The 20,966-nt window shown below is 46.5% G+C and overlaps 1 protein-coding gene across 2 annotated transcripts in view; it reads right to left on the bottom strand.

Moving 5' to 3' along the window:
- ZKSCAN1 (zinc finger with KRAB and SCAN domains 1) overlaps positions 1-18,457 on the bottom strand; it is a 30,361-nt gene extending 11,904 nt beyond the window's left edge. For both annotated transcript variants that reach the window (XM_031935991.1, XM_031935990.1), the window contains exons 1-5: positions 18,283-18,457; positions 9,448-9,961; positions 9,076-9,229; positions 3,294-3,385; positions 2,871-2,997 (exon numbers count right to left, since the gene is read on the bottom strand). In XM_031935991.1, the coding sequence (XP_031791851.1) occupies positions 2,871-2,997; positions 3,294-3,385; positions 9,076-9,229; positions 9,448-9,873 (799 nt within the window). In that variant the 5' untranslated portion in view covers positions 9,874-9,961; positions 18,283-18,457. The remainder of the gene's footprint in view (positions 1-2,870; positions 2,998-3,293; positions 3,386-9,075; positions 9,230-9,447; positions 9,962-18,282) is intronic.
- Positions 18,458-20,966: the final 2,509 nt, after the last annotated feature.

The raw sequence follows: 20,966 nt of genomic DNA, 5'->3' as shown, positions 1-20,966 counted from the left end.
TCTCAGCCTCCCAAAGTGCTGGGATTACAGGCTTGAGCCACCGCGCCCGGCCTATTTTTATTTCTTTTGAGACAGAGTCTCGCTCTGTCGCCCAGGCTGGAGTGCAGTGGTGCAATCTTGGTTCACTGTAACCTCCGCCTCCCAGGTTCAAGCGATTCTCCTGCCTCAGCCTCCCAAGTAGCTGGGACTACAGGTGCATGCTACCATGCCCAGGTAACTTTTGTATTTTTTTAGTAGACACGGGGTTTCACCATGTTGGCTGCTCTCAAACTGCTGACCTCAGGTGATCTGCCTGCTTTGGCCTCCCAAAGTGATGGGATTACAGGCGTGAGCCACTGCACCCGGCCTGACTTCACAATATTAATTGGAGTAAAATAGGAGAAAAACAAGGGGAAAAACTGGGGCAACAGGAAGATCTGTTGTCCTAGTTTTGGAACAACAAAAATTTGGAAAATGAGAGCGCAGGTCAAGAGTGGAGAGTAAGGGGAAATGCCAACAGAGGGAACATGGGGAGAGGACGGGAAGAAACAGACACAAGGGGAATGAGCAGAGGGAAGAGAACAAGTCACGGCAGGAGGGAAGGGATGAGAAGCAGGAGCCTTCAGAGGTCACAGGTCTACTACTGGATCACCTGATAATTAACTGGAAGGTTTATGTATACATTTAACACATTTCCATTTCTAACAAGTATTTGTAAGTTCAACAGGTCTTTCACAGAAAATGATTAGTGGTATTAGCAGAAATGAATACAGTTTAAAAAGGAAAAGTAAATATTTCTCTAATTCTGTGGGTTTTCTATCAACAAGCTAATGATTAACAGGCAAACAAGAAACCTTTTTTTTTTTTTTTTTTTTTGAGACGGAGTCTCACTCTGTCGCCCAGGCTGGAGTGCAGTGGCCAGATCTCAGCTCATTGCAAGCTCTGCCTCCCGGGTTTACACCATTCTCCTGCCTGAGCCTCCTGAGTAGCTGGGACTACAGGCGCCCGCCACCACGCCTGGCTAGTTTTTTTGTATTTTTTTAGTAGAGACGGGGTTTCACCATGTTAGCCAGGATGTTCTCGATCTCCTGACCTCGTGATCTGCCCGTCTCAGCCAAAGTGCTAGGATTACAGGCTTGAGCCACCGCGCCCGGCCAAGAAACTTTATGTTTTTCAGACAGGGTCTTGTTCTGTCACTCAGGCTGGAGTACAATGGCATGAGCACAGCTCACTGCAGCCTCGATCTCCTGGGCTCAAGTGATACTCCTGCCTCAGCCTCCCAAGTAGCTGGGACTACAGGCCTGCACCACCCTGCCTAATTTTTAAAATTTTTTGTAGAGACAGTGGTCTTGCTATATTGCCCATGCTGGTCCTGAACTCCCGGCTTCGAGCGATCCTCCTGCCACAGCCTCCTCAAGTATTGGGATTACAGGTGTGAGCCAGTGTACCTGGCCAAGGAACTTGTTTTGAACCTGGCAGGCTACAGAAACCTTCGGAATAGTTTCCGAAAACTATTCAGAAAACACGGAATAGTTTCTCTCCACCAGGGAGAGGAGCACAGAGCTGACAGTGCTCAAGTAACAGAGGAGTAGGTGAAAAAGGTAGTTACAACATTAGTATAAATAATTAAACCCTTCACTGACTGACACAGAATAACTGAGAATGAAAAAGAAACAGAAAACAATGCTGGAGACCAGGTGCAGTGGCTCGATCCTGTTAAATCCCAGAACTCCGGGAAGCGGAGACAGGTGGATCACTTTAGCCCAAGGGTTTCAGACCAGCCTAGGCAACATGGCGAAACCTCTTCTCTACAAAAAAGGCAAAAATTAGCTGGGCATGGTGATGCATGCCTGTTGTCCCAGCTACTTGGGAGGCTGAAGCGGGAGGATTGCTTGAGCCTGGGACGTCAAGGCTGCAGCAAGCTGTGATCGCAGCACTGCACGCCAGCCTGGGAAACAGCAAGACCCTGTCTCAAAAAAAAAAAAAAAAGAAAAAAATTCATCTAGTACAAAGAGCAAATACCAAGAGAAATTATAAGCCCCATGTATGCCTGATCAAAAACAGAGCTTGATGTTTCATTAGTAACATCCTTCATGTTCACGCTGTATTCACACTCCCTTTGCCCTCTCCAGGTAGAAGCTTGCTGCGGACCTCCCTATTACTGTACTCACGTGACGGCTTCCTTGCAGCACTGTCCTGAGGGGTTAAGATCCAGCAGAGACAAATGGAAATGTCTGCCAACAGTGTCACCTCGTCTTATCTGGCTGATGCCTCTTGAACTTCCTCGTTCTTACTATACATCCAGGACCCAGAGCTCTTCATAGAAAATCACCATTAAGTTTGGAATCCTCATCACAAGGACAGTCCAGGTGCACGTTTGTGGAATTATACAAAGCAGTGTATTGGAATCACACTAATCACACAGGATGGAAGAAGACAGAAAGCCAACAGAAGGATGCTTGGTAGTTTCGGGAATGTGGTACCAGGACAATGGGTTGGGATTAGACAGATGATCAGTTCGCCTGGTCATCTCTGCTAGGAAAGAGATACTCCCCCGACAGAGGCACCTAAACTGTAATCCATGGGAACGGAGCAGAACTGCCTCCCAGGCAACTGAGTGGCTGAAGAGGTGAAGACTTGGAATGCAATTATTTCTGATTCTAAAGAGCGAAAACTATCTAGCGATAAAAAACCCACCTGGAATCAGGGTCACAGTACCATGCTTTTGGAATTAAATGAACACAAACATTCTCACTCTCCATCTGGTCTAAAAAAGGGGGTAGGTAGTCTCTAACTCCTCACCAACACCCAATTGAACACATCAGAGATTCCACAGCTACCACACAGAGACAAAACCATCTTATCAGACAGTAAGCATGCATCCATCTTACCCTGGGGAAATGTGCTCCCGTAATTCTCCTGCCTGTGGTCCCTGCTGAGATTCCTCCGAGCCAGATTCTGACATCCCCATTCCTCCAGAATGAGGGACACAGCCATGTCCTCAATCTTCACCATTGCCTGAAATAACAGGAGACAAACAGTCATTTCCCCCCAAACTCAGGGACAATCCCATTGCTCAAACCTGGAGTCAGGAACAGAGGTGGCTGCAAAGCTACAGGATGCTGGGAAGAAAAGGGTGGCCAGAACCTGGGGGTGGGGGGAAGTTTGTGGTAGAAAGATGCAAAAAGGAGGGGACAGGGTTGGGGCTTCTTTGAGAGCAGGGGCATCCAGAGTGGCCTGTGGAGACCACGAAGAGAGCTCAGGAACAGAGGCAGACGCTGGGGACTCAGGAGAGCAGAGGGGCCACAGCTCACCTGGGAATCCGCTGTGAATAGTGCAGACGCCATCGCCTGGTCTCTGGGACTACCCTCATGAGGGGGAGCAGGAACGTGGGCAGCAGGAAGAGCTGGGGGAGGAGAAAGGGGCTGTGAGTAAATCAGCTTGCTCTGAGCCTTGCTCAAAGAAGGGCTCGGGGCATGTTCCTTCCTGCACCAGCCACTGTTCAATGTTTAGGTCCCAAACAGAGAATTCCAGACAACACAAATGAGAGAACACAGGGCCTCAGTTTTCCCAAGACCTCTACTCCTGACCAGGAGTCATAAAAGGGTCCTAATCACCTGGTCCAACCCTTTTATTTTAAAGAAGGGGAAACTGAGTCTCTGAGAGTGCAAATGACTTCCCTAATGTTACATTCCCAGTGGCAGAGCCAGGATGGGAACCCAGCTATGAAAGTGGGTACCTTCAGCCCATGACTGAAGTCTGGCTCCTAATTTCCTCCAGTCCCAGGAACGATACCAGGATATGAGAATCCCATTTATGCCTACACTTGTGGAAAACACAACACAGCTTTAAAATCTTCAGTAGCTGCTGAGGCGGGAGGATCGCTTGAGTCCAAGGCGTCAAGGCTGTAGTGAACTATGATCACGCACTCCAGCCTGGATGACAGTGAGACCCCGTCTCAATGACTCAATGAAACACCACCCCCCCCAAAAAAAAACACTTTAGTAGCAATATCCAGAAAGGGAGGGAAGTAAGGAGGTCTCCTTAGCTCTGGTTTTTTTTTTTTTTTTTTTTGAGACAGACTTTTGTCCTTGTTGCCCAGGCTGGAGTGCAACTGTGCGATCTCAGCTCACCGCAACCTTCGCCTCCCGGGTTCAAGAGATTCTCCTGCCTCAGCCTCCAGAGTAGGTGGGACTACAGGCATGCGCCACCATGCCTGGCTAATTTTGTATTTTTAGTAGAGGTGGGGTTCCTCCATGTTGGTAAGGCTGGTCTCAAACTGCTGACCTTAGGTGATCTGCCCGCCTCAGCCTCCCAAAGTGCTGGGATTACAAGTGTTAGCCACTGCGCCCGGCCACCTCTGGCTAAGTTTTGGCCACTTTTCGTCCCTCTACTTTTCTCCCTCACTTGGCCACAATAAATATTGGGTTTTTTTTGTTTGTTTTTTGATAAGATGTATGCATGGTTCAAATGCTGAGAGACAAAAGTTTAACATTATCATATGATCACAATAACTGTGATGCGTAAGAAGTAGGAAAATCTTAAATTGTATAATTTAACCCCCGCTCCACCTCTTGCCAAGTACTTTTTTTTTTTTTTTTTAATTTTTTTTTTTTTTTTGAGACGGAGTCTCGCTCTGTCGCCCAGGATGGAGTGCAGTGGCCAGATCTCAGCTCACTGCAAGCTCCGCCTCCCGGGTTTACGCCATTCTCCCGCCTCAGCCTCCCGAGTAGCTGGGACTACAGGCGCCCACCACCTCGCCCAGCTAGTTTTTTGTATTTTTTTAGTAGAGACGGGGTTTCACCGTGTTGGCCAGGATGGTCTTGATCTCCTGACCTCGTGATCCGCCCGTCTCGGCCTCCCAAAGTGCTGGGATTACAGGCTTGAGCCACCGCGCCCGGCCACCAAGTACTATTAGATTTGGAAATGTTACTGGTAGATAGATGATGTTGGTGAGATACAAGTATATTTGAGAAATGAATTTGAAACTGAATGACCAAACTTTGTACCTATTTCAAACCATACAACAATAAAACGGGCTCTCTGTCACCCAGGTTGGAATGCAGTGCTCAAACATGTCTCACTGCAGTCTTGACCTCCTGGGCTCAAGTGATCCTCCCACCTTGGCCTCCCAAAATGCTGGGATTACAGGTGTGAGCCATCGCACCCAACCAAGTAAGGTTTTTTTTTTTTTTGAGATGGAGTCTCATTCTATCACCCAGGCTGGCATGCAGTGGTGCGATCTTGGCTCACTGCAACCTCCACCTCCTGGGTTCAAGCGATTCTCCTGCCTCAGCCTCCCAAGTAGCTGGGACTACAGGCACCTGCCACCATGCTCAGATAATTTTTGTATTTTTAGTAGAGACGGGGTTTCACCATGTTGGCCAGGATGGTCTCCATCTCTTGACCTTATGATCTGCCCGCCTCAGCCTCCCAAAGTGCTGGGACTATAGGCATGAGTCACTGTGCCTGGTCCCAAGAACTTAATTTTTTAACCTTCTGAGAGTTAGGAAACACTCTGAAAAACAAGACAAAGAGGAAATTGAGAATAAATGTACATGTCTCAGTTCATTTAAGAACTATTTACTAAAGAGCAACTGTGTGTGCCAGGGTCTTTGAAATTGTTACTCTGGCAACCTAAACTTTATAATCAACTGCTTAAGACCATGAATATCCTCTCCAGTTTCCTGAGGTCACCCCCCCCCCCCGTGACTTCTGCTTGTGGAGTGTGGAGAAAACTTACAAGGACATCAACAGTGGTGGAGTTAAACATCACGGTGCGTGTTTTTTTGTTTTGTTTTGTTTTTGAGACGCAGTCTCACTCTGTCGCCCAGGCTGGAGTGCAGTGATGCAATCTCGGCTCACTGCAAGCTCCGCCTCCCGCGTTCAAGCGTTCTTGTGCCTCAGCCTCGAGTAGCTGTGATTATAGGTGTATACCACCAAAACCAGCTAATTTTTGTATTTTTAGTAGAGACGGAGTTTTGCCATGTTGGCCAGGCTAGTCTCGAACTCCTAACCTCAAGTGATTCGTCCACCTTGGCCTCCCAAAGTGCTGGGATTAGAGGCATGAGCCACTGCCCCGGCCTTTTTTTTTTTTCTTTTTTGAGATGGACTTTTGCTCTATTGCCCAGATTGGAGTGTGTATGAATTTTTAACAAAAAAGTTTAAAAAGTATAAAATAAAATTTCTTTTAACTAGAAAAACCCTTATAGAATACGGGAATAAAAAATGTTTTTGTACAGCTGTGCAACATGTTTGTGTTTTGAGTTATGTGTTATTACAACAGTCAAAAAGTTAAATAAAAACAAAAAGTTCATAAAGTAAAAAAGTTACAGTAAGCTGATATTTATTTATTTATTTATTTTTTCTGAGACAGAGTCTCACTCTGTTACCCAGGCTGCAGTGAAGTGGTGCAATCTTGGCTCACTGCAACCTCTGCCTACCACGTTCAAGTGATTCTTGTGCCTCAGTCTCCTGAGTAACTGGAATTACAGGCGTGCACCACCACGCCTGGCTAATTTTTTGTATTTTGTAGAGATGGAGTTTCACTATGTTGGCCAGACCAGTCTCAGACTCCTGATCTCAAGTGATCCGTCCGCCTTGGCCTCCCAAAGTGCTGGGATTAAGCCATGAGCCACCATACCTGGCTGATTTTCATATTTTTAGAAATTGAAGAAACAAAAATTTTTAAGATGAATTTAGTATAGCCTAAGTGTACAGTGTTTCTAGCGTCTACGGTAGTGTAATGTCCTAGGCTTTCACAGTCACTCACCACTCACTCACTGACTCATCCAGAGCAACTTCCGGTCCTGCAAGCTCCGTTCATGGATAAGTGTTCCATACATGTACGTATATATATATATATATATATTTTTTTAGACTAGTTTCGCTCTTGTTGCTCAGGCTAGAGTTCGATGGCGCGATGATGGCACGACCTCAGCTCACTGCAACCTCTGCTGCCCAGGTTCAAATGATTCTCCTGCCTCAGCCTCCTGAGTAGCTGGGATTACAGGCATGTGCCACCATGCCTGGCTAATTTTGTATTTTTAGTAACGATGGGGTTTCTCCATGTTGGTCAGGGCTGGTCTCGAACTCCTGACCTCAGGTGATCCACCTGCCTTGGCCTCCCAAAGCGCTGGGATTATAGGTGTGAGCCACTGTGCTCAGCCAATTTTTGTATTTTCAGTAGAGACCGGATTTTACCACATTGGCCAGGCTGGTCACAAACTCCTAACCTCCAGTGATCCACTCACCTTGGCCTCCCAAAGTGCTGGGATTACAAGCGTGAGCCACCGTGCCTGGACTAAAAATCTTTTATACTCTGTTTTTACTTTTTCTGTGTTTAGATACACAAATACCGCTGTGTTACAATTCCCTACAGTGTTTAGTACAGTAACATACTGTACAGGTCTGTAGCCTAGGTGTGCAGTAGGCTAGACCACCCAGGTTTGTGTAAGTATACTTTATGATGTTTGCATAACAAAATCACTTAACATTGCACTTACCATAACATATCCCTGCCATTAAGTGATAAATGACTGTACTTTTAGCATTTCCTTGTTTTTACAGACATTCTATGCACACACTTTGATTTTAAAATTGGATAAAGATATTACATATTTCCATCAAAGGGAAAAAACAACATGACTTTTTATTTATAAGACTGTGAACTGATCTTTTTTTCGTGTTCCTCAACTCCCCTCAAAAGTTCTTCCATCCTTTGAAATTTCTGAAAATAACCTAGAAAAGACTGACGCTATAGTTTTTTTTTTTTTTTTGAGACAGAATCTCACTCTGTCACCCAGGCTGGAGTGCAGTGATTATTTTTATACATTTTAAATAAAATGGATCTTTAAACAAGATTTATGGTCCTTTTGAAGATAATTTATGACACACTAGAGTGTTTTAAAACCTAGGCTGGAAATAATGACATCTGTTCCCAAAACTTTCCTATTAAAAATGTGCTGGACACCTGGAATGCTGACAATTCAATAAATAATGCCTACTAGGTTCATTATGCATAGTTCATTTGCCTTCGTAGTAACACTTAACTCCTGAGATTGGTCTGTAAGTTGTATTTTCCCCAATATTTGGGAATAATGACAACAATATAGAATAACTAAAAACAAAAAACAAGCATGCAGCTTTTTTCATTTTTTAAAAAAATTTTTAATTAATTAATTAATTAATTAATTTATAAGACAGAGTCTCGCTCTGTCACCCAGGCTAGAGCTCAGTGGTGGGTTCTCGGCTCACTGCAACCTCTACCTCCTGGGTTCAAGTGATTCTCCTGCCTCAGCCTCCGAGTAGCTGGGACTACAGGCATGCACCAACATGCCTGGCTAATTTTCATATTTTTAGTAGAGACAGGGTTTCGCCATGTTGGTCAGGCTGGTCTCAAACTCTTGTCCTCAAGTGATCTGCGCCCGCCTCAGCCTCCCAAAGTGCTGAGATTACAGGTGTGAGCTACCATGCCCAGCCTAATTCTTTTCTGTAAGTAGCTTTTGAGACAGCGTCCTTGCTCTGTTGCCCAGGTTGGAGTACAGTGGCGTGATTACAGCTCACTGCAGCCTCAACCTCCTGGGCTCAAGCAATCCTCCCACCTCAGCCTCCTGAGTAGCTGGAATTACAGGTGTGCGTCACCATACCTGGCTAATTTTTCTTTTTTCTTTTTTTTTTTTGAGACGGAGTCTCGCTCTGTCACCCAGGCTGGAGTGCAGTGGTGCGATCTCGGCTCATTGCAAGTTCTACCTCCAGATTCACACCATTCTCCTGCCTCAGCCTCCCGAGGATTACAGGCGTCTGCCACCACGCCCGGCTAATTTTTTGTATTTTTAGTAGAGACGGGGTTTCCCCATGTTGGCCAGGATGGTCTCAATCTCCTGACCTCGTGATCCGCCCACCTTGGCCTCTCAAAGTGCCGAGACTACAGGCGTGAGCCACCACGCCTGGCCAATTTTTCTATTTTTTGTAGAGAAGGGGTCTCACTATGTTGCCCAGGTCTAATATGCTTCTTCATCACAGGCACTCAGCAGCACGAAGAAGACTCTCGTCCTGAATCATTTCCCTTCCCCCAAATGAAACCTTGCTTCTTACCTCGTGACTGTAAGAGGCGGGGTTTCCGAGATGAATGTTTGAAGTGGGACTGGGTGGCCTCGTGATGAAGGTCAAAGCTCGAGGACTCCTGAACTGGATCCAGAGGCACCATCCCCCTTGCAAGCATCTCAGGTCCATGAACTTGACCTGGGACCTGAAGACAGACAGGTTGTGCTTGTGGGTAAATCACTCTGTAAATGGGAACTACAATATTTAAAAACAGACCATGAGTATGCCAGTGGATGCCGGGAAAAAGCCAGAACATTTTTTAGACGGAATAACCACCTAATGACCTAAAGACTGCCAGTATTTTTGGCTCCACTTTCAACGTCTGTGCGCTGCTCACACATGACAGGTTTCACCTCTTTTTACCTGTTGTCCTGATAAATCAAGCTCCAAGTCTTCTAGAAGGGTCACGGCCTCCTCTCCACTATCGGGGCGGTATTCCTGCAGCCAGACCTGGAGCTCCTTGGGCAGGATGGAAAGAAACTGCTCCAGCACCAACAGCTCCAGGATCTGCTCCTTGGTATTGATTTCTGGCCGCAGCCACTGATGACAAAGTTCCTTCAGTCGACTGAGAGCCTCTCGGGGTCCAAAAGTGTTCTGGTAACAGAAGCGCCTGAAGCGTTGACGGAATATCTCTGGGTCTGGAGGAGGCGTGTCCTGTAGGCTAGAATCCTGTCCCCACACGTGGTCTTCCTCATCTTCCTCTTCCACCTTCACTATTACGATACCATCCTTCTCCTGTGCAGCCTGTGGGGATAGACCCGTGGCTTCCCGTGATTCAGCAGTCATCATTCAGGCTCCAGGAACTGACTTGATCCAAACAGGGTCTGTGCTCAACTTTATGTCCTGGGAGGTTTTATGATGTGTTTCTGTACTATTCCTGAAGTATAAAAAAAAAAGTCATTAGTACGTACCTTTACAAAAAGTGATCTGTGCTGCTAACACTTCATAGGAGGCAGCACACTGAAGCACTATCAGAACGCTCCTGAGGCCAGGGGCGGTGGCTCATGCCTGTAATCCCAGCACTCTGGGAGGCCAAGGCAGGCGGATCGCCTGAGGTCAGGAGTTCGAGACCAGCGTGGCCAACATGGTGAAACTCCGTCTCTACTAAAAATACAAAACTTAGTCGGGTGTGGTGGCGGGTGCCTGTAATCCCAGCTACTCGGGAAGCTAAGGCAGGAGAATCACTTGAACCCAGGAGGCGGAGGTTGTAGTGAGCTGAGATTATGCCACTGTATTCCTGCCTGGGAGACAAGAAGTTAAACTCTGTCAAAAAAAAAAAAATCCTAAAAAATAGAGGAAAAAACTACAGTCTTCACTGTCACTTCATATATCAAGATTTGCAAACAGAAACCTCAAACAGGCCAACTCCACCCTCAGGGTGTTTGCCTGGAGTCAGAGTGATTTACCTGCAGGTGGACAGCAGGTTATGAAATGGAGCATGGACAGTGCCCAGCCCAGAGAGCTGAATGTTAACAGAGTGCCAGGTGCCAAGCTTAAAGCAGTACATGCACCATCTTCTTTTGTCCCCACAACAGCCCTAGCACGTCGGCCAAACTGTTAAGTGCCGTTTTACAGATGACATAACCGGGATTAGGTTTGCTCAGTAGCAGGTGGCCGCCTACTGGAGTCAATATTCAACCAAATTTGAAGCCCTGGGACCTACTTTTGTACCATCCAGCTACTTTTGCTATTTTTATGGGTGCCCTGGGCAGTCTAAATTGTGGTTTCCGAAGTACAAGATGATCTGCAAGGGATACAGAAAGAAAACAATCAGAATGTCCGTATCTTAAAAGTGAGAGAAATTAAGCCATATTTAACATACAAATTGACACTAATACCCTTACTTAGTCTGTGCTGACCTGTCACAGGTGTTGTTCATTTTAGACACTGTGATGTAGCCCGGTTTATCTGAGACCAGTTATGTGAAATAATGGATTTCTAAATCTAGCTTTGGCCAGGCACAGTGGCTCATGCCTGTAATTCCAGCATTTTGGGAGCCCAAGGCGGGGGGATCACAAGGTCAGGAGATTGAGACCATCCTGGTCAACATGGTGAAACCCTGTCTCTACTAAAAATACAAAAATTAGCTGGGCGTGGTGGCGTGCACCTGTAGTCCCAGCTACTTGGGAGGCTGAGGAAGGAGAATCACTTGAACCTGGGAGGCTGAGGCTGCAGTGAGCCAAGATCGTGCCACTGCACTCCATCCTGGCCACAGAGCAAGACTCTGTCTCAAAAAAAGAAAAAAGAAAAAAGAAAAAATCCAGCTTTAACTAATCTTACTCTCATAAAAGAGACAAACAGCTTTAAAGATTCTTGTGGCCAGATGTGGTGGCTCATGCCTATAATTCCAGCCCTCTGGGAGGATGAGGCAGGAGGATGCTTGAGGCCAGGAGTTTGAGACCAGCCTGGGCAACATAGCGAGACCCTGTCTCTATGAAAAAGAAAAAAATTAGCTGGGCATGGGGACCATGTCTGCAGTCACAGCTACTCAGGAGGCTAAGATGCGAGGATTACGTGAGACCAGAAGTTTGAGGTTGCAGTCAGCTATGATCATGCCACTGCATTCCAACCTGGGTGACAGAGCAAGGCCCTATCAGGAAAAAAAAAAAAAAAAGATTCTTGTAGAGAAACCACAATTGCAGGACACACTAGTAATATAAACAGATGTGAACAACAAGAAAATGGCACAGATGAAGCTTCTATATAGAGCAACGTTTTAGCCACATTAGGAGGTAAAAACCAATGTCAATCTAAATCAAAGAAAAAGTCACCAATGAGTGAGAAAGTAGCTTCTTTAAAAAAAGTGTGAAGAAAGAGCAATTACAAGAACAGCTGTATGAAATGGTTCCATTGCTATGCAATTTAATTGCCAAAAATGATATCAAGTATCCAGGAAAAACCCATCTATGTTCATACTTTAGGAACTTGGGGCTGGGTGAGATGGCTCATGCCTATAATCCCAGCACTTTGGGAGGCTGAGGCGGGGGAGCAGGGGTCCCCTGTGGTCAGGAGTTCAAGACCAACCTGGCCATCATCGTGAAACCTCGTCTCTACTAAAAATACAAAAAATTAACTGGGCATGGTGGCAGGTGCCTGTAATCCCAGCTATTTGAGAGGCTGAGGCAGGAGAATCACTTGAACTCAGGAGGTCGAGGTTGCAGTAAGCTGAGATTGCGCCACTGCACTCCAGCCTGGGCAACAAAGTGAGACTCGGAAATGTTTTCTAACCTGTTTAAAAATCTTTCAAATGAGGAATTTCAGGTGGGTCTTAAGCCTATTTGTTAAAAATATAAAATGCCACCGCCTGATTAGTTTGTAAGAATATACTCTTTGAATTTCAACAACAAAAATTTAGCATGGTTGATGGGTTGGATCAATCACAAGTTACTAAGCAGAACTGACACTGTAATTCTTCCATCTGAAGCTACACATCTTTCTGAATTTATCTTTTTCACCTCTACAGCCATCAAAACTAAGCATCAAATTAAAGTTTCAGAAACAGACAATTCGACTGCTTTATCATGATGAGTTAAGCCAAGAGTTTTATTTATTTATTTATTTTTTATTTTTATTTTTATTTGTTGAGATGGAGTATTCACTCTGTCGCCCAGGCTGGAGTGCAGTGGCCATATCTCAGCTCACTGCAAGCTCCGCCTCCTGGGTTTACGCCATTCTCCTGCCTCACCCTCCCAAGTAGCTGGGACTACAGGCGCCCGCCACCTCGCCCGGCTAGTTTTTTGTATTTTTTTTAGTAGGGACGGGGTTTCACTGTGTTAGTCAGGATGGTCTCGATCTCCTGACCTCGTGATCCGCCCGTCTCGGCCTCCCAAAGTGCTGAGATTACAGGCTTGAGCCACCGCGCCCGGCCAAACCAAGAGTTTTAAACTAGTAAAAGTATTTTTGGTTATATGGCTCTCACTAACCACATTCTTAATTTTGGTGAAAAGGGGATCGTGTACATATAACAGCACAAAAATCATCTTTTTTTTTTTTTTTTTGAAACGGAGTCTTGCTTTATCGCCCAGGCTGGAGTGCAATGGCATGATTTCAGCTCACTGCAACCTCCGCCTCTCGGGTTCAAGAGATTCTCCTGCCTCAGCTCCTGAGTAGCTGGGATTACACGCACTAACCACCATGCCCGGCTAATTTTTGTACTTTTAGTAGAGACAGGGTTTCATCATGTTGGCCAGGCTGGTCTCAAATTCCTGGTCTCAAGTGATCCACCTGCCTCAGCCTCCCAAAGTGCTGGGATTACAGGCCATACTTAATTTTTTTATCTAGTTCCATGAAGTCCAGCTTCCTTTCTTTGGCTCCCTGCCTTCATTTTCTCCCTTCTCTACCACGATCCACCTCTCAGATTATTCTTTCTAAAACTCTATGGCCTTGTAGTCAATACTTTCCAGTGCCTGGTCCCAACTTCCCCTCAAGCTTCTTTTCCCATCAATCCCCCCATAAACCTTCGCTATGCAACAAAAGCACTCTCGTCAGTATTTCCTACATATGCCTTGTATTTTGACTGCCATCCTTTCCTCACATCACACTCCACGCCTGGGACTTCCCACCGAGTCCTCTCTGCCTTTTCAAATCCTACTTATCCTTTAAAGCTAAGCTAAAACACCACTTGCCTCTCCTCGCTGTTCAAGAACCCTCTCATAAGTATAACAGTAAGAGCCAACGTTTCCTGAGTGCTTTCTAGGTACTGGGTATTTAAGCATTTTCACTTGACCACATAACAATCTTAGGAGGTAGCTACACTTATCTCACTATGTAAAGAACTGAGAGGCTCAACGCAGTGGCTCATGCCTGTCATCCCAGCACTTTGGGAGGCCAAGGCAGGTAGATAACCTGAGGTCAGGAGTTCAAGACCAGCCTGGATAACATGGCGAAACCCTGTCTTTACTAAAAATACAAAAATTAGCCAGGTGTGGTGGTGCATGCCTGTAGTCTCAGCTACTTGGGAGGCTGAGGCATGAGAGTCGCTTGAACCTGGGAGGCAGAGGCTGCACTGAGTCCAGGTTGCACCATTGCATTCCAGCCTGGGCAGCAGAGCAAGATTCCATCTCAAAAAATAATAATAATAATAAAAATAAATGAGGTATACTGCCATTAAATAACCTACCCAAGGTCACCCAGTAAGTACATAGTAGAGGCAGAATTTGAAATAAAAGTGACTCCCCAATTTAAACTCTTTAACCATTATACAAAATTTATCTTGTACCTAACATGTGGGGTATACAGATCCTAAAATGAAGGCCTATGAAGCTGACAATGAAGAACCAATCAGGGCCAGGCACGGTAGCTCATGCCTGTAATCCCAGCACTTTGGGAGGCCCAGGAGAGTGGATCATCTGAGCTCAGGAGCTTGAGGCCAGCCTGGCCAACATAGTGAAACCCCATCTCTACTAAAAATAGAAAAATTAGCTGGGTGCGTGGCATATGCCTGTAAGCTCAGCTACTCGGGAAGCTGAGGCAGGAGAATCACTTGAACCTGGGAGATGGAGGCTGTAGTGAGCCGAGATCATGCCACTGCACTCCAGCCTGGGTGACAGAGTGAGACTCTTTCTCGAAGAAAAAAATAAAAAATCACTCAGAAACGGGGCTCATCTACCACCCAGTTTTCACTGGAGGGTCACTATGTGACTGAAGCCCTTCCTGGGAAAGGGAGGAGCCACAGCAGAAGATTCAAGTGGGGACTGTCTACAACATAACCAGGTGGGATCTTCAAACATGGTAACTGAGCAGAACTAGTGTGATAGCGAGTCCAGCCACCAGAAATCCCTACTTCTGTGCAAGTTTTATCCTGCCTCAGCTATTGAGCAGAACATTTCTTAGGTCAGTGGGAATCAACAGGACACAACTCTAAGGAGGATATGAGTCTGGGGGAAATAGACACGGATATTGGCACATTCCCTCTGCCCCCAACTGGGATAGGTCCTCATCCTCACCCTCAGTATCTCTCTGCTCCTACTCTGGGGTCTAGGGAAGACCCATCACAGCAGTGGAAAGGCTGGGTTTTGTTTTAGGTTTGCCAGATGATCTGAGCACAGAGTCTTCTCTACTGTCTCTAAAAGGCCCTAATAATCTTTACCAAACATTTGCTAGGTAATTTCTCATGACGTTTCTCTGTAATTTTCTTGCCTTCTTCCTCAACTAGATTATCAAGAGCATGCCTCTTTGTACTTCTTAGACCACTTAGCATGATTCCTTGCAAGCCTGTTTCAAGAATACCCTTGACTGAATTGACAATGTTACTTTTTTTTTTTTTTTCTGAGATGGAGTCTTGCTCTGTTACCCAGGCTGGAGTGCAGTGGCCTGATCTCGGCTCACTGCAAGCTCTGCCTCCCAGGTTCACGCCATTCTCCAGCCTCAGCCTCCTGAGTAGCTGGGACTACAGGTGCCCGCCACCATGCCCAGCTAATTTTTTTATATTTTTAGTAGAGACGAGGTTTCACGGTGTTAGCCAGGATGGTCTCAATCTCCTGACCTCGTGCCTTCCAAAGTGCTGGGATTACAGGCGTGAGCCACCGCGCCTGGCCATTTTTTTTTTTGTGTATTTTTAGTAGAGATGGGGTTTCACCATATTAGCCAGGATGGTCTCGATCTCCTGACCTCGTGATCTGCCCGCCTCAGTCTCCCAAAGCGCTGTGATTACAGGCTTGAGCCACCGTGCCTGGCCCAATGTTACTATTTTTTAAAAGCCCGTTCATTCTACATTCAATGTTGCCCTCAAATTTGTTCCACGGGCTAGCTGGATGAGTTTCAGGTTAGCATGAAAGCTGCTCCACCCCTTACTAGTTGACAACCTTAGGCAAGTCAACAAGTTAACCTCTCTATGCGTCAGTTTCCTCATCTGTATAATGGGAGTAAAAATCAGCATTTGTCCCATAGAGTTGTTGTGAGGATTAAATCAGGTAATAAATACAAAGCACTTAAAATAGTGCCTGGCATTTACTAGGCACTACAGAAATGTCTTAATTTTTTTCAATAAGCTTAAAAGATGTAACTGTACATTCCAATTTTCAGCCTGCTTAAAAGATTAAGCAATGGGACAACTCCGGTAATAGTGAAAGCTGCACAGGCGTCAATAACTGAATTCTAGTCTCCCACAAATAAGTGGCACATCCCTGAGTGAGGTATTTAACTTCTCTGGCATTTTGTATCCTTATCAGTCAAATGGGGGTAGGGTGGGGGTTCCAGATAGTATGAAACTACCTCTGGGTCAATATGGGCTGAAAAACATACTGACATACCATCCGCTTGAAATAAAATTACCCCCAGCAGCTGATACCTCAAGTTCTCACCTAGGATAAACAGAAACGATTTTCTTAAACAAGGGCTTGAAGTTACAAGCTCAAAGGCTGTTTTCTAAACAGCCCAGTATTTTTCCAGGGCATAGTGTTGAAAGTGTAAATAAAGGCTGGGCACACGGTGGGTCACGCCTGTAATCCCGGCACTTTGGGAAGCCGAGGTGGGCGGATTGCCTGAGATCAGGAGTTCGAGACCAGCCTGGTCAATATGGCAAAACTCTGTCTCTACTAAAAACACAAAAATCAGCCAGGCCTTGTGGCACGTGCCTGTAGTCCCAGCTATTCGGGAGGCTGAGGCTGGAGGATCGCTTGAACTCGGGAGGCAGAGGTTGCAGTGAGCCGAGATTGCACCACTGCACTCCAGCCTGGGCGACAGAGCAAGACTCTGTCTCAAAAAATAAAAAAAAAGTTTAAATACATTGCCCTTTACCCTCATTTTTTTAAAAGAGCTATCAAATGTTTTAATATGAAAAAGTTATCTTAAAAGACATCTAGCTATTCAAAGAATATTGATACTCCCACAGAATGAAAATGTTAGATTTAATATGCTATTCATCCGTATTTTAAATGCTTTTAAATCGAGAATGAGGAAAAGACTAAGTAGCTAGCTTCCTCGTTAGTATTTTAAGAGTGGTGAAAACTGCCTGAAATAAACAAGAATCTTGTATGGTAATACAGAGAAGATACAAACCTGGATACACATTCTGGGGCAAATCACCAGGGTTACCTATGTAACACAGCGATTTCCCCACATTTGTTCAGCATATATACTAACAGTGCTTTGTTGATGTGGTTACAATGAATTCTCCACAATTCAATTTAACAAGTATTTATTGACCGCCTCCAATCCGCCTAGCACTGGCCCGTACAATAAATGCTTTCTTTGGTCGCAGGCCATGGAACAGCCACTCTCTATAATGAAAGTATCTTATTGTGTACCGGGGGCACTGCAGGAAAGGGAGGGGAGGGACGGAGGAGTGTCAGGCTAACCTCTGGTTAATTTTTCAATTACATTGACCAAATCACTTCGAAGTCGGAAGGGCCTTTTGAGAAAATCCAGTTAGTTTTTATTGATGGCGAAATTAAGACTTGGTGTGTCTTGTCTTATCCAAGGTCACTCAGCTAATCAGTCTCCTAGTGACACAGTGCAATTTCCACAAATTCCCTTCACTTCTCACCCCACTCCATGTCAAACAGAGCAACTATCCAGAATTTAAAAATCCACCTAACGTCCCAGACAGATCTTTTCCAAAGCCTTCAAAGCATTCCATCAAGCTGAAAGAGTGGGGTGTATATAATCTCTACTAGATCCCAATCACTTCTTTATCCACTATGACTAGGCTTCAAATACTGTTTAATCACCACTCAGTGATGAGGGTAGGAGGAGGAAAGGCAGGTCTGGAAACGTATGCGGCACCTCAAAATGTGTCCATCTCTCATCCTTCCGCTCATTTCACCTCAAGGTCTCGAAGGACCCAGGGGGGAAAAAACACCTCACCGGAATCAAAGCAAATGGCGACGAAGGGAGAGCAGAAAAATCAAGACCGGGGTCGGTTCGCTCGCGACCCCCTTTGCAGAAACGTCCAAGGGCGATGACGACACTGCGGGAGAGGGGCCCGCAGACGGCTTCTCCCCACGTCTCCGGGCACCCTCGGCCACTGAAACCCTCGCCCCCTCCCCGCCTGGTCCCGGAGGTGGGGCGGGGACGTCTCCCAGGGAGAGCGATGCTTCCTACGGCCGGGCCCGGCCAGGAGGCAGGGGCATGGACTCTCTTCTCACAACACCGGGGCCGCCTGGAGGGGGTCCCAGGGCCGCAGCTGCGGAGCCCACCCTCGCGTACACACCTTTGCGGCCCCGCCCGCCCACCCCAGAGGCCGGCCCCAAGTCTCACCGTGAGCCCCGGGAGCGGCCTGGGGGCGCTGGGCGAGAAAGGGGAGCTGACTCTGGGACTCAGGCCGGCCGAAGGGCACCGCACACAGATTTAGGCCCTCCCGACGCCTCGACACAGACACAATGAGTCACAAAGGCCGGAAGTGTGTCAGCACCTCGTCTTCCGGGACCGCGCCGCGCTTCCGGGTCCTCTCTAGGAGCGCGGGAGGACTTTGCATCTTGGTTTCCGAATCGCTGGTCAAGGCGCTTGCCCTTGAGTTTTCAAGCCTCCAGGTTGGAGGGTGCGGTCCTTGTTCGTCCCCAGTTAATGCGGGGACCAACGGGAGCGGGTGGTGGGGGGTTTCAGGCTGTCCCTGACTCAAACTCCCCAGCTCAGACAGGAGTCCATGTGAAAGTTCGATTTCACCTTTTTCATCTCAGGCAGTCCTTGTAGTAATTATAGTTATTATCAAGCAATAATAGTACCTGGTAATTGAACGTCTGTGGCAGAGGAAATGAAACAAGGGTGTAGACAGAGGAAGATCAAAGTGAAGCCAAGGGTGGCTGGTTTCCCAGAGCTGCCATGGTAGCTTCTCTCAGGGCCCTGGAGCTGTGTGGAGTGGTAGTTTCAAATACTTGGTCTGTGGACAAGGGATGTCTTTCCACAAGCAAGCATAGTTATAAGGTTCTGTGCTTTGCTCATGTGGCATATGCTATTATAGCCGTTTAAAAGCAGTTTTCGGAGTAACAACAGACACTTTTACTTTCAAAGTGCTTTCACAACCTACCACAATTACAGCCTTGCAGGGTAAGGCATGCATAAGAGGGGGCCACCTTGTGCAAGGGTCGTGGGGACTACAGGCTTTAATGGTTGTGACTTCCACTGTGTTCCGAGACGAGTTCATGGGAGAAACTGAACTCAGTAGCTTGGTTACATAACTCTTACTGCTTGGAGAGATTTACTTTTTTTTTTTAGATGGAGTCTTGCTCTGTGACCCAGGCTGGAGTGCACTGGTTAGATCTTGGCTCACTGCAACCTCCACCTCCCAGGTTCAAGCGATTCTCCTGCCTCAGCCTCCTGAGTAGCTGGGACTACAGGCGCACACCACCATGCCCGGCTAATTTTTGTATTTTTAGTAGAGAACAGGGTTTCACCATATTGGCCAGGATGGTCTTGATTTCCTGACCTGGTGATTCACCCACCTCAGCCTCCCAAAATGCTGGGATTACAGGCGTGAGCTACCGCGCCCGGCCAGATTTACCATTTAAAAAATGTTTGAAAACTAAAAAGCAATGACAGGGCCAGACATGATGACTCAAGCCTGTAATCTTAGCACTTGGGGAGGCGGGGACGAGAGGATTCTTGAGCCCAAGAGTTGGAGACCAGCCTAAGCAACGTAATGAGACCCTGTCTCTACAAAGAATACTAAAATTATCTGGGTGCATGACGGCGTGTGCCAGTGGTCCCAGCTGCTTGGTAGGCTGAGGTAGAAGGATGGATTGAGCCCAGGAAGTTGAGGCTGCGGTGAGCGATGATTGCGCCGTTGCACCCCAGTCTGTGCCACAGAGCAAGATCCCATCTCAAAAAAGAAAAAAAGGGCCGGGCACGGTGGCTCATGCCTGTAATCCCAGCAGTTTGTGAGACCAAGGTGGGTGGGTCATGAAGTCAAGAGATTGAGATCATCCTGGCCAATATGGTGAAACCCCATCTCTACTAAACATACCAAAATTAGCTGAGCATAGTGGCGCACGCCTATAGTCCCAGCTACTTGGGAGGCTGAGGCAGGAGAATCACTTGAACCCCAGAGGCGGAGGTGAGCCGAGATCGCGCCACTGCTCTCCAGCCTAGGACAGAGCTAGACTCCGTATCCGGTAAAAAAGAAAAAAAAAAAAAAAAATAAAACAGCCACGACACTATCGTTAAAGGAAATTTGCAAAATGGAGAAAAATAATTACCTCTAATCCCTGTACCCTAACACAACCCCCATGCCTTTGGTTTACCTTTTTCCTGTTTTCATATACAAATACATATTTATTGATATTATTTTAAACCCTGTTCAAAACCATAGTTGTAGTTGTATTGAAGAGGAGGTTGGTATCCTGGAAGTATCTGCTACATTCATATCATGTGAACACTTTTTTAAGGAAGATAAAATATATTTACTATTCATTAAGTGGAAATAGATCATCATCAAGGTCTTCATCCCCACTGTCTTCACATTGAGTAAGCTGAGGAGGAAGAGGAAGGGTTGTTCGTGCTGTTTCAGGGGTGGCAGAGGCGGCAAGTGATCCGCCAGCCTCAGCCTCCCAAAGTGCTAGGATTACAGGTGTGAGCCACTGCACCTGGCCTCTTTTCTTTCTTTTTTTTTTTGAGACAGAGTTTCCCTCAGTTGCCATTGGAGTGCAATGGCGTGATCTCGGCTCACTGCAACTTCCATTTTCTGGGCTCAAGCGATTCTCATGCCTCAGCCTCCCAAGTAGCTGGGATTACAGGTGTGCACTCACCATGCCTGGCTAATTTTTGTATTTTTAGTAGAGATGGGGTTTTATCATGTTGGCCACGCTGCTCTCGAACTCCTGGCCTCAAGTGATCTGCCCACCTCGGCCTTTCAAAGTGTTGGGATTACAGGTGTGAGCCACTGCGCCTGGCCTCAACATCTTTGATTACTTCCTAAGGATGGATTCCAAGAAATGAGGTTATTGGTC

Source organism: Piliocolobus tephrosceles, chromosome 8, assembly GCF_002776525.5.
Source record: "Piliocolobus tephrosceles isolate RC106 chromosome 8, ASM277652v3, whole genome shotgun sequence".
Taxonomy (NCBI): domain Eukaryota; kingdom Metazoa; phylum Chordata; class Mammalia; order Primates; family Cercopithecidae; genus Piliocolobus; species Piliocolobus tephrosceles.
The sequence above is the reverse complement of the archived record's forward strand: the minus strand, read 5'-3'. Positions and strand labels throughout refer to the sequence as shown.